General features: G+C 42.5%; 1 protein-coding gene across 3 annotated transcripts in view; it reads right to left on the bottom strand.

The window, feature by feature from the left end:
• Window positions 1-3,913: 3,913 nt before the first annotated feature.
• The window catches only part of sec31b (SEC31 homolog B, COPII coat complex component), a 71,072-nt gene continuing 61,423 nt past the window's right edge, over window positions 3,914-13,562 (bottom strand). For all 3 annotated transcript variants that reach the window (XM_069885706.1, XM_069885704.1, XM_069885703.1), the window contains 4 exons: window positions 11,208-11,354; window positions 9,852-9,971; window positions 6,870-6,941; window positions 3,914-5,332 (listed from right to left, as the gene is read on the bottom strand). In XM_069885706.1, the coding sequence (XP_069741807.1) occupies window positions 5,153-5,332; window positions 6,870-6,941; window positions 9,852-9,971; window positions 11,208-11,354 (519 nt within the window). In that variant the 3' untranslated portion in view covers window positions 3,914-5,152. The remainder of the gene's footprint in view (window positions 5,333-6,869; window positions 6,942-9,851; window positions 9,972-11,207; window positions 11,355-13,562) is intronic.

Consider the following 13,562-nt stretch of genomic DNA (forward strand, 5'->3'; position numbering starts at 1 on the left):
ACCCCCATACCCCCTCCCACCCTACTACCCCTCCCTCCACCCCCATACCCCCTCCCACCCTACTACCCCTCCCTCCACCCCCATACCCCCCTCCCACCCTACTACCCCTCCCTCCACCCCCATACCCCCTCCCACCCTACTACCCCTCCCTCCACCCCCATACCCCCTCCCACCCTACTACCCCTCCCTCCACCCCCATACCCCCTCCCACCCTACTACCCCTCCCTCCACCCCCATACCCCCTCCCACCCTACTACCCCTCCCTCCACCCCCATACCCCCTCCCACCCTACTACCCCTCCTCCACCCCCATACCCCCTCCCACCCTACTACCCCTCCCTCCACCCCCATACCCCCTCCCACCCTACTACCCCTCCCTCCACCCCCATACCCCCTCCCACCCTACTACCCCTCCCTCCACCCCCATACCCCCTCCCACCCTACTACCCCTCCCTCCACCCCCATACCCCCTCCCACCCTACTACCCCTCCCTCCACCCCCATACCCCCTCCCACCCTACTACCCCTCCCTCCACCCCCATACCCCCTCCCACCCTACTACCCCTCCCTCCACCCCCATACCCCCTCCCACCCTACTACCCCTCCCTCCACCCCCATACCCCCTCCCACCCTACTACCCCTCCCTCCACCCCCATACCCCCTCCCACCCTACTACCCCTCCCTCCACCCCCATACCCCCTCCCACCCTACTACCCCTCCCTCCACCCCCATACCCCCTCCCACCCTACTACCCCTCCCTCCACCCCCATACCCCCTCCCACCCTACTACCCCTCCCTCCACCCCCATACCCCCTCCCACCCTACTACCCCTCCCTCCACCCCCATACCCCCTCCCACCCTACTACCCCTCCCTCCACCCCCATACCCCCCTCCCACCCTACTACCCCTCCCTCCACCCCCATACCCCCCTCCCACCCTACTACCCCTCCCTCCACCCCCATACCCCCTCCCACCCTACTACCCCTCCCTCCACCCCCATACCCCCTCCCACCCTACTACCCCTCCCTCCACCCCCATACCCCCTCCCACCCTACTACCCCTCCCTCCACCCCCCATACCCCCTCCCACCCTACTACCCCTCCCTCCACCCCCATACCCCCTCCCACCCTACTACCCCTCCCTCCACCCCCATACCCCCTCCCACCCTACTACCCCTCCCTCCACCCCCATACCCCCTCCCACCCTACTACCCCTCCCTCCACCCCCATACCCCCTCCCACCCTACTACCCCTCCCTCCACCCCCATACCCCCTCCCACCCTACTACCCCTCCACCCCCATACCCCCTCCCACCCTACTACCCCTCCCTCCACCCCATACCCCCCTCCCACCCTACTACCCCTCCACCCCATACCTCCTCCCACCCTACTACCCCTCCACCCCTATACCCCCTCCCACCCTACTACCCCTATACCCCCTCCCACCCTACTACCCCTATACCCCCTCCCACCCTACTACCCCTATACCCCCTCCCACCCTACTACCCCCTCCCTCCACCCCATACCCCTCTCCCACCCTACTGCCCCTCCCTCCACCCCATACCCCCCTCCCAGCCTACTACCCCTTCCTCCACCCCGTACCCCCTCCCACCCTACTACCCCCCTCCATCCCCTTACCCTCCCTATAAACCCAAACCCCCAAAGATACAAAAAAAGGAAAAGATCCAACCCATCAATCACGTGACCAAATGAAATGCCCCAGATGAGAGTAACACCAGCACAACGTGCCGTAGAAAGTTCCAAATTTTAAACCCACATAATCCAAATAAGGTCTCCAAACTTTCCAGTAGAAATAATTATTATCACGCAGATTATACATTATCTTTTCAAATGGAATACACGATTTCAACTCCATGTGTCATGGATGAAAACTTAAATTTTTCCAAGTAATCGCGATACATTTTCCTTGCTAGATATAGATTAGTTCATTATAACTTCATACATCAGCTATATTTAACCCCTGAAAAAACATTAAAGAGATAATTTAATCCTATTTATGTTTTAGGTGTCATAAGGAAGCAGGTTCTTTCCTACATTCTACTTGGTTATGTGATACGGTTAAACTTTTTTGATCACGACTTTGGAGTTTTTAGAGAAAGTTTTTAAGAATAAATTGCCAATGGAACCAACATTCTATTAAATAATGTTAAAATGATACATTTCTTTATTTGTTTACACGAGTACATTGAGTACACTACCCAGTAAGTGGTAATTCTGCCTCACCCTCAGTGAAAAGAATCTCAGGGTTGTATGTGACGTCATGTATGTACTAACAATAAATCTGAATCTGAAATGAATGGTGGACGTTTCAGGTCATGATCCTGGATCCAGTCTGGTTCCCATAAATGCTGCTTGTCTCGCTAAATTCATCCACCAGTTTTTTTTTGTTTGAGCTTCAGTTCTAGCATCTTCAGTCTTCTCTTGTATCTTCATGTCATCACACCAGCATTCTTCAGATTCACGTCGTCTTCTCCTATACCGCCACTCTATGGTGGCAATGAGCTCTTTTCGTCCACGGTCCCTAAATCTCTCCATTTCTTCTTCTGAATGTCTTCATTCAATACCTTTTAGCAACTCAAGCCCTTTGTTCACTTTTAATAAAACGTATCTTCCAACAGTGAGAGAGGAAATATATCATTCATCTCTTCTTCCTGCACCATTTGGACTTCCATAACATTCAGGGTATTATTGTGGAGATATTATTCTGTTATGAATGAACTCAATAAATGAGCCTCCACAGATTTCTGGGGTAGAGAATTCTAAAGGTTCACCACACCACAGCCAAGGGAAAACATCCTTCCTGCATCTAGTCCATCAGCCCATAACAACTTTCAAAGTATTAATGGCATCTCCTCTAAAAGAATCACACAGTATGGGAACAGACATTTTCTGCCCATGCTGACAAAAATATCCCACCCACTCTAGTCGCACCTGCCTGCAATGGCCCCTATTCCTCTATCCCCATCCTATCCATGCATTCGCCCAAACCTTAAAGATTTCTTAAAGATTGCAATAGTCCCTGCCTTATCCGCCTCCTCTGGCAGCCCATTCCATACACCCACCACCCTCTGTGTAGTAAAAAGCTACTGTTAATTTTCTCCTTCCTCACCTAAAACCTATGTCATCTGGTTGCTGAATCCCCAACTCTGGGCAAAGGACTATTTGCTTTCACCCCATCCATCCTTCTCATGATTTTGTTTTCCTCTATGAGATCACCCCTACTCCTCCAACATTCCGTTACCTAACCTGGGCCTTATTGGCAAAGCATTACGCATTTTTTCCTTTCATTAGAAGATGATGAAACCCCAAAGGACCAACCCTGTTCTCCAAATTTCTCTTCAACTACATATCGCCTCGTCACGTCATGCACCACAGAAACAACCCTGTGGCCCACTGTCATGACACTAACTTTATTTATCCACATTTTATCTGTAGCCTTTTTAAGCCTGAGCAATTCCTGTGCTTGGATGTAGTGAGGGTACCTGCCTTAACATATCCTCAGGCAGCACATCCCAGATTACAGCCTCTTAAGATGGAAAAATTCCTCCTCAGATCCCCTCTAAACCTTTGATTTTATTCATGTCCTCTTGTTTTAGGTACCCCCCACCAGCAGAATATGATTTTCACTATCTACTCGATCTATTCCCTTGATCATTGCATCTTTCAGGTTACCCCTCTGCCTCTTCCACTTCAGGGAAAACAAACCCAGTCCTTTGAAATCTTTCATAACTGAAACTTCCCATTCCAACATCCTGACAAATCTCCGTGGCATCCTCTCCAGAGCTACAACATACTTCTCGCAGTGTGCCAATCAGAACTGCACTACATTAACATATAAAGTGAGTAACAGGGAACCGCTATAAATTGCAAGCACCAGAGCAAATTTCAATTCAAGCTTTCAATTGGAAAAGAACTTTATTTTTTTTTTGCCCCATATTCACAATATTGAATGAAAAAATATGCTATTGTGGCAATGTCATAAATATATGTGCAGACAAGGCAGGATTTATGCATGTGAGACCATAACCGGATTCCTTGTTCAAACTGAAAATAAGCAGAAATGACCAGAATGTTTTCACATCTTTTTCTTTGTCTATTCTGTGAGGTTGATTGGGTTAACAATATGCAGAGAGTCCAATATCTCGATTCATGTTGCCAATCAGGAGTGCAAAGAATTTGACTTAAAAGTATCCTGGCAAAGTATTCTGCTGAGTATGCATTTTCTTAAAAAAAGACTTTGCTTATCACTCTAGTGCCATTTGGAGGGTTCCATAATTGAAGATGACAGCCAACTATCTGCATTAACAACAGCACAATGATCCCTGAAATCAGACATACCAAAACCATCATCAGGAGAATGAAGAAGCTGCCTATTATCAGTATGACATGGCATTAGTTTTAGTTGATGTAAATCCACAATTTAGTATAAAGTTTACTGAATACAAAAAAGTAATGCTTTACATTTAAAAAAAAAGTTTTTATTTATACATATGAAGCTTATAAATTTATCTTCTGTCATCCTAACTCTCAGGTGAAAGGTTCTATCTTAACTTTGGGTTGTGCCCTCCATTGAGTTCATCCTTCTTCCCATGACCTAGATAATGGATTGAATAACGACAGCTGTGAATTTTGGATGAATCCAATTTATCTGACAGAGTAATTTCCAAATCAGTCATTCCTATTTGGGGGGGGTGGGGTATAAAAAAAAGTTGCTACTTGGCCTATTCTAGAAATTTGTGGGATATCAGTGGCTGCAGGAGAGAATAGTGAACTTGAATACAGATATTTTGCAATTGCCTTATTGACCTTCAGCAAAGAATATATGCCTTTCACGGGCAAATACAAATCAAAAGCTTGCTGCTGGACCCTGTCAATGGGTGTTGATCAGGTTTTCTTCAGAGTTCTTAATATTAGAAATGTACCACATCTGACCTAGTTCAGCACATCTTTTAGAAGGGATGCATTACTTTTCTAATGCATTTCACCAAAAAGCCGAACTTTTGAAGATATCGCAAACGTCAACACTTTCTTCATATTCAATGAATCAAAACGCCAAAGAAAAGGAAAAGCAAACAATTCAAAAATCCAAGTCTTCTCATCATCAAATGTGAAGCCCTGTAGTTGGAAGCCGTTTTTCAGATATTGAGCTTGTTGGCGATTGTCACAACAACTTTTAGAACAGGCATGAATGCAGAAATCTCACTGAAATTGCTGCTACTCACGACGTGTGTATGAATAGCCAAAGCCTGCTGATAATTTCGCCCCTCGACATTCCGCACTATTTCATGCAGTCCACTTAAAATGTGGGGAGAGAGCTAGGTGTCATAGAAAGCAGAAATATTAGCCATACTTTTGAAAATTGTACAGTTGCCCCCCCCCCCACCAACACATTTCATTCACAAAACAGTCATGCATCTTCAACACAAAGTGCAGTTGATTATTGGCCATAAATGGACAGACTCAAATATTTCAGATGTCGAACAGTTATTAAATTCAATTGAACTACAAGCAGAAAACCTGTGGATCTTTTTTTCTAAAATCTCTTTTGCTCTTCAGCTCATTAATCTCCTGGATGAAGTACACCATATTGGACATTTTTCAATTTTTAATCCAAATTATACAAGATTTTGTGTGTAAAATGACCAGTGCCATGATAAAGGGGAATCCTTTTGAAGTGCATGCACATATGCACGAGTGCACCAAAGAATAAAGAAAAAATAGTGTAAAATATCAAAACCATTCAGTCGGTTATGATTTCATTCGTTCATTCAGGGTGCTGATTTTGGAGACACACAGCAGACACCAGGTACTGGAATCTGTAGCTAAACACAATCTGCTGAAGGGAAAAAAAATTCAATTGACGTTTCGAGGCGAAACCTTTTATCGAGTCTGGGCTCAATAAAGGCTTCTTTTTGTCCAAAATTTATTTAATGAGCATCAAAAAGAACTTAGTTCACATTATCCAGATGTACATTGGGCCCCTTTTTCTTTTACAGAAAAACCAATACACATGTTGTTCACAGACACTTTCAAAAACGCACCCAGACCCACCCACCCCCCACCACCCCCAACTCCCTGACCACCTTGTTGACAGTATCACTAGTATATTACTGATTTTACTAGTACAACTATGTCCCAGTCAGACATTTACTCCGGAAGGACTTGTAATAGAAGGACTTGTGAAAGATTTTCCACAAATGTGTATTTTATTTTCTCCAGTTTAATAAAGAAATAAATGTCCTTAATCCATTGTGCAATAGAAGGACATCTATCAGACTTCCGGTGCACTAAGATTAGACGCTTGGCTAATAAGGATGTAAACACTATTTACTTCTTGCTGTGGAGAATTTAAGGAGTTGTCAAAGATTCCAAATATTGCAGTTAATAAGCAGGGTTGCAAATTAACTTTAAATATTTTGGATAATGTGCTAAAGACTCTGCTCCCCTGTATTTTGGGTTCTTACTTGACCCTTTTTGTTCAATTTTTAGCCTATTCCACATAAGCAGAATGGTGGTGATGGTCTATTTTAGCCATTACCACTGTGGCAGTGGGGTTGGAAGTGGAGGATAAAGTCCAGATGGAGATCTAAACATGTTCATACGTAACTACAGTCCTTGCCGGCCACTGCATTGGACAAGAATGGGGTTGACTGAGATTTTTATGTTAATCTCTCTCAGAAAAATGGATGATTAACTTAAACAAAGAGGCTGGCAATATTTGTGGAAAACCCTTTTTTCACAGCCCACTTGGTTTAAAATATGAAATCTGTGCATTATATTGTGAAACCTCCTGTCCTGCTACATCATGGATCTTCCACAATATACACTTTGGTTAAAACTATTCTCACTTACCGAATGATCTCTCAACTTATCGTAGAGGTAATCCAGTCGCTTTGTGGCATCATCCAGCTTCCTCTTAGTTTGCTAGAGAATAATTTAGAATTCATTGAATTAACATGGTTTTAAATGGAAATGTTCATGAGCTGATTGGACCTTTGCAATCACACAAGATTGTGCATGATGCGTTATTGCATTTTGTCTCTTGCTTGCAAAAACATACACAACAATTCATTCTTTGATATACACATTCTTTTGGTTGATATTCATCCCCTTAGTTACAGGACGCTCTGTGTTTTATTTGTACTGCCTTGCGACACTACTACATGGTGTGAAATGGAAGTGCCAGGGTAAGGTGCAAAGGGCAGAGGAGGGGAAAAAAGGTACATGGGGAAATGATTGTGTGATTACTGGTTTGGGGTTTTACCATGATTCAAGAGCAAATAGCTGAAGATACTGGAAATCTGAACATGCTGAGATTACTCAGGTCAAATTACTTGTGGAGAGGGGAACCATTAACATTTCGGATCAATGATCTTTCACCCCCAAACATTAACACTAAATCTCCACAAATTTAAAATATAAATGCTGCCTGGTTGGTTGAATACTTCAAGCGTTTTCTATTCGATTTGGTAATTTTTCTAGTTTAAGACTGAGAGAGAAAGCAAATACAGGTTAGAAGGAATTTAAAAATTTGCAATTCATCCAAAAAATTGCTAAGCAGTTGACATTGCTATTGGCCCAATTTATAGTTAGTTGGACAATGTAAAAATGAAGTCTGCATGGGAACATATATATAATAAAAATATATTCAGAAAACTACTGCCATATTTGGTAGTCACAGTAATGGCAAAAGTGTCAGATAAGCAATGAAACAAGAAAGTCTGCAGACAGTGCACTTCATGTAGCAAAGATAAAGATATACAACCAACGTTTTGGGCTTGAACCCTTCATCAAGGTATGAGCAAATTGTAGGCAGGTGCCTGAACAAAATAGTGGTGGTGGGAGGGGCAAATAGAGGAACACAGACAAAAGGGCAGGAGGTAAAAAGTGAATGAGGGAGGGCACCTCAGCAAACAAGAGGAGTGGGGGGGGGGGGAAGGCTCTGTGAATGGAGAGGGAAGGAGGAGGAAAGACAGAGGGAGAACAGGGAGTAGATTAAAAGTAACCGGGTGAGTCGATGTTAATGCCATCAAGTTGGAGAGTTCCCAGACGGAAAATTAAGTATCAGACAAGTAAATGGCTTGGCTACTGCCATTGTTCAACCTAAACCTGCATTTAGTATGGGGAACCCAGACCACCCACACTAGTGGTCAAACCATTGCATGACTTCAAAATAATGCAATAATTTATTTTGGTACAGTTATTAAACATGTATCAGAAGTGCATTTAATACTAAATGAAGAAAGATGACTACTGAAAATAAGTGAAAGCATGTGTTATGTTATGTTCAGGAACAGCTCCTCCATGTTTATATCACAGTGACTTTGTTGCGCTGGGAAATGTTTGTAAAATGAGCCAATTACTCTGTCAGGGGATAAATACATCCATTTAAAAGAACATGGTCTACAACCAGCTACTATTGCTCCTAGTTGGTCAGATACTCAGGGTATAAATGTCAATAGGTCAAGAATGAGGTATGCACATTGAGCCATCTTTCACGATACTCTCCTTTGTTCCCATCCCTCTCTATTTAAACAAATGTCATGACAAACAGCTGATTTACTTCAGCTGAGCACAATTAAACCCTAATTAGAATTTATGTCTGATAAAATCATCATCCAGAGGCAGAAGATCACCAGGGAAACGCTAATGTTCAGTGTGATTTCTCAAAATAATCCGGATAAAGCACAAGGCTCCGATCTGGAGTCAGACTGTTCAGTGCTTAATCCAATACGAGTTGTGGGGCACCCTTACCACCCAGACAGGGGAAGCCTCAGTTCACATCAATTGAGAACTGCGCTGAGATTCGTACATCAAAACACAGAGCAAATTTCTTCACTCAAAGAGCAAATTGAAATGTTGTGTCCAATAGGTTAATTTTGCATCCACATTTCAAATTAGAAATGTGTGGAAGATTCACATCTGTGAAAGTCTGTCTTATAGCTGAAAATTTACACAACTGCAGGAATTTGTGGTGAACATTAGGTTACTCCAAATGGGAACCCTCCAATGGGACATATCGTCAACACAAATCTGCTCTCATTAGGCTGAGAGTTCAGAGGTGTGCTTTTTTTTTTGCCACTTGAAATTAGTGGTGAGTTTGAACTCTGGAAAAACAATGCCTTGAAATATGAAGTTGAGACATTTTGGATTGCAATTTAATTTTGTGTCAAAGGGCTGAGAAAATGGTACCTGAAATAGCAATTGTGTCAGGGGAGATTTCCTTTACATTCACACAAAAATCACAGAGGATCAAAATTCCAACACTCGTGCACTGGTGTAGTACAAGACCACGAGACATAGGAGCTATTCGGCCCATCAAGTTTTCCCCACCATCATGGAGTGTTAGAACTCTCAGTCTTAGAGGTCAGTGGTGCACTTTGCCAACTTAATTCCTTGTAAGAATTTTTTGAAGGATGATAATCATTCGTTTATAAAAATTTCCAGAGATAAAGCTTTCCAGAGAAATTCACTACAAAAAGTTAAACACAAAAACCTCTGGTATTTTTATGGGGAGTTTGGGGGATGGGTAGCAGAATGTTAGAGAATGCAAACTTTACAGTTCTTAATTCTGAGATATATTTTATTTTGGTGCATGATTAATGGTTTTTACCTCTGTATAATTGGAGCTTATACAATCCATCCATATTAGCAATGAAAGAACTAAATTTCACCAACTTCATTGTGCCACCAGTTTGCAGCCCTCTACATCAACCATACATACACACACACTATTACACACAAAGCACAAACATATCACTTTCATAATTACAAAGATATGCATATAATAACAACTTATTTCAATAATTGACTATTGTTCAAACAATGACATACAGGGTCGGCAGCAGCTAAAAGACAGCGTTGTACCAGTCCATCAAATGTAATCTTCAATATCATGTGCTCTTCTGGAATTGGCTTTTTCTCGACCTTCTCTGTGGGCAACTGTTGCAGTGGCTGGAAGTGAAAAAGCATATCACTGATACAGAACAGGATCTCCATCCCACACCCAACTGCAGTCCTCAGCAAATCTCAGCACATCAGCATTCAACTCAGCAGGAAGGTACACAGGTAGAGACACAGTTAGATTCATGGAATAAATTGGCTGTTGAAGTGTTGCTCTCTGACACCAGTATAGAGGTGTTCTTCCCCCCCACCCCCACATTATTAAACGTGACAGTACTGATGGAAATTCATACATGTTCAAATCTCAGTTATATAACATTTTCTGCCTACAAAATATTTCCTCCAGTTGCCACACTCATCAGTGTTGCTTTGGTTTTGTTTCCTACCACGAGAAGACGTGGATGTTTTGGTCTCATGGTTATGGTGCTTGACCACTACTCAGGAGGCTGAGATCAAATTTTTACCATAGATCAGGCAAACTGCAGGTTGACTCAGTCTCGAAAGGAAAAAAATTGCCAACAAATTATTTGGTCTGAAATCTGCATTATTCTGGTTCAAACCGCTGTAAATGCATTAAAGGTGCTGAAACCAACCTGAAGAGACAGAAGTGCCTTTGAAATAATTATAGGATTACTTTCTACATCCCTCCTCACAAAATATGCCTCCATTTATTTCCCTAGGCCCATAAGCAAATTTGGAGAACTCAAATTTTGTAAAACAAAAAAATGCTAACATTATGAAGATGATAAGCCTCCACATAACTTTTCACAATATTTGATTTTCAGAGCTTTGTTACTGTATTTTAAACCTTTTATGGATAGTACAATTGTTTAGTAATGAACATAACCATATTTGAGCTGCACAATTACAGCGACCCGGGTTCGAATCCTGCGCTGTCTGTAAGGAGTTTGCACGTTCTCCCTGTGTCTGTGTGGGTTTCCTCCAGGTGCCCTGGTTTCCTCGCACCTTTCAAAATGTATCGGGGTTGGAGGTTAATTTGTGTGTAATTGGACAGCACAGGGCTGATTGACTTCTACCGTGCTGTACATAAAAGTTAATTAAAATCTGATACAAAGGAGGCATGACTAGGTATTACAAGAAGTCTCAAGGAGGAAGAAGTAATCTCACGCTACAGCTGAAAGTGGAGGCGTAAAGGATATGGAGAAGAGAAGGATCAAGTTACAAGAATGGTGAAGTGAAGGGGATAAACGATTTAAACACAATTTTAAACTTGAAGCTCTGGGAGCCAATAGAGGATTGATGGATTACCAAAGACTTGAACTTCACCTGAAAGTTTCCCTCCTTTGGTGCTCCTGGAGGTCCTTGACTGGTTTCCTGGGAAGTAAAGCCCTGGGGTCGGGCCGTTTGCGTATCCACAGAGAAATTAACAACAGGAGTAGTAATAGGAGCTGGAGGAGTGTAGTTGTCGGGTAGCTGAAAAATAATAAACAGTCATAGGTGCTCAGTGGTTAGTAAGGTATGTGAGTGTGAAAATAAAAGTTGAGAACCTCTGATCTGGATAGATGGTTTCTCGATAGCAATGTGTGTGGCTGGATGGAGTGAGTAGTAATTGAGGGTTTCGATAAAAAGGAAAAGCAGGCACAACATAATTATCAAAATGCAACAATCTAATTATTTGTATGTTCATTAGTCTGATTCTTTCTTGATGTAGGCTATTTAGCTTATCCAGTTCATGGAACAATCCCATCACCCCATCTATTTGATTGCAAACTATTCTCTCACACGTGCCCATTAACACATCATCCTATTTCTCTACCAGGCACCAACATCAGTAGTAATTTAGAGCAGCTGATTCATCAAATAATTGGTATGTCAGGATGAAATCAGGACACTGGGGAAACCTTGCAGTTGCAGAAAAAAGTTAATATGTGACAAATTGTCAGAGCTGACCCCATAGTGTCATCACTTATCTAAAATTCTTATCTACAACATTGTCCGTCCCCAGTTTAAATTCAGATTTCAGATTCATTGTCAAGAGTACATACATGATATGAAATACAACCCTGAGATTCTTTTTTCCTGCGCGAGAGGCAGAATTACCATTTATTGGTAGTATTAAATAAAACTGCTGTACATAATGTACACATATAAACAAAGCAATGTAAAGAGATAAAGAAATGTAAATAAACTGACTGTGGAATTCAGAGAGAATAAAAAAAAAATCAATAAAGTGCAAAAGTAAGGGTCCTTAAATGAGTCCCTGATTGAGTTTGATGGTGAAGGGGTAGCAACTGTTCCTGAACCTGGTGGTGCGAGTCTTGTGGCACCGATACTTCTTTCCTGATGGTAGCAACGAGAACAGAGTGTGTGCTGTGTGGTGTGGGTCTTTGATGATTGCTGCTACTCTCCGATGGCAGCGTTCCCTGAAGTTCTCTATGGTGGGGAGGGTTTTGCATGTGATGTCCTGGTCTTTGTCCACAGGACGGAGATGAGGAGGAAATGCCTTTTCCCATAGGCTGATGAATCTCTGGAATTTGCTACCCATTGAAGCAGCAGAGGCGACCTCAGTAATTATATTTAAGACAAGGTTGGATAGATTTTTACATCGAAGGGGATTAAGGCATATGGGGAAAAGGCAGGTATGTGGAGAAGAGCCTATGATTAGATTGGGCATGATCTCATTGAATGGTGAGGCAGGCTCGACGGGTCGGATGGCCGACTCCTGCTCTCATTTCTTATTGTCATACCTCAGTTTACCTTCCTCGAGTGCCAGGATGAACCTGATGCCAAATCATTGCAAATGTTTTATTCTGCTTTTAAAAGTAGGGTTAATATCACCAGCAAATGTTAATGCAACAAATAGTAACTATAAAAGATGCACAGCAACCCAACTGCAGGCACATCACCACAAAATAAAGTTGCAGTTAATGGTTGCATGAATCCGCAGCTAAAAGGATTTTCAGATTAACCCTCTAAGCTCATCATGGTCCAGGAAAGGTCACTCAGCTGAACTGTAAAATCCACTGGAGGAAAGCAATTACAACCACAGCAAAATGGATGACATCTTTCCCTTTAAAACAGCCACATAACTGAGTAGGACTGACAAATACTTGGCTATTCATGAGTTCTTCTCCATAAACAGTTTAATGTTGAGAGAGTTCAATCAGTACTGAAAACCAATCCAGACCAATTCGGGTTTATTTTAATGGTGTAAAATGGCTTCATTTTCTTGTACTATCTACTGGGAGGAAGGGGGAAGGATTAAGGTTGGGGATTAGTGCTGACCTTAAATAAATAAAGTTACCCCCCACTTTGATTCACATTATACTGCGGTACAAACGAACAGCCCTGGTTTCACGTGACTAGTCCGTTTCCTGAACCACCTCTAATCCCATCCTTGGATCATTCTCTTGATTCTTTCACCCAATGAAGTAGATATACTTGACAATAAAATCTAATCAAAACAGACTGGAAGCTTTAAAGGCTTTCAAACAAAACATCAGATCCCCATGGAAGCATCAGTTGCACAAGTTCTTTTCCCTTCAAAAACATCTGGAATTCTGAGCTTGTCTTCAACCCCAATAAGTTACTAAAAACTCTATTTGCATCCATTTAGAGATGTTTGTGGGCACAAGCATGCTTTTAAACTTTAGAGACCAGATTTTCTGGTATGCCATTAGT

This window comes from Narcine bancroftii, chromosome 6, assembly GCF_036971445.1.
Source record: "Narcine bancroftii isolate sNarBan1 chromosome 6, sNarBan1.hap1, whole genome shotgun sequence".
NCBI lineage: Eukaryota > Metazoa > Chordata > Chondrichthyes > Torpediniformes > Narcinidae > Narcine > Narcine bancroftii.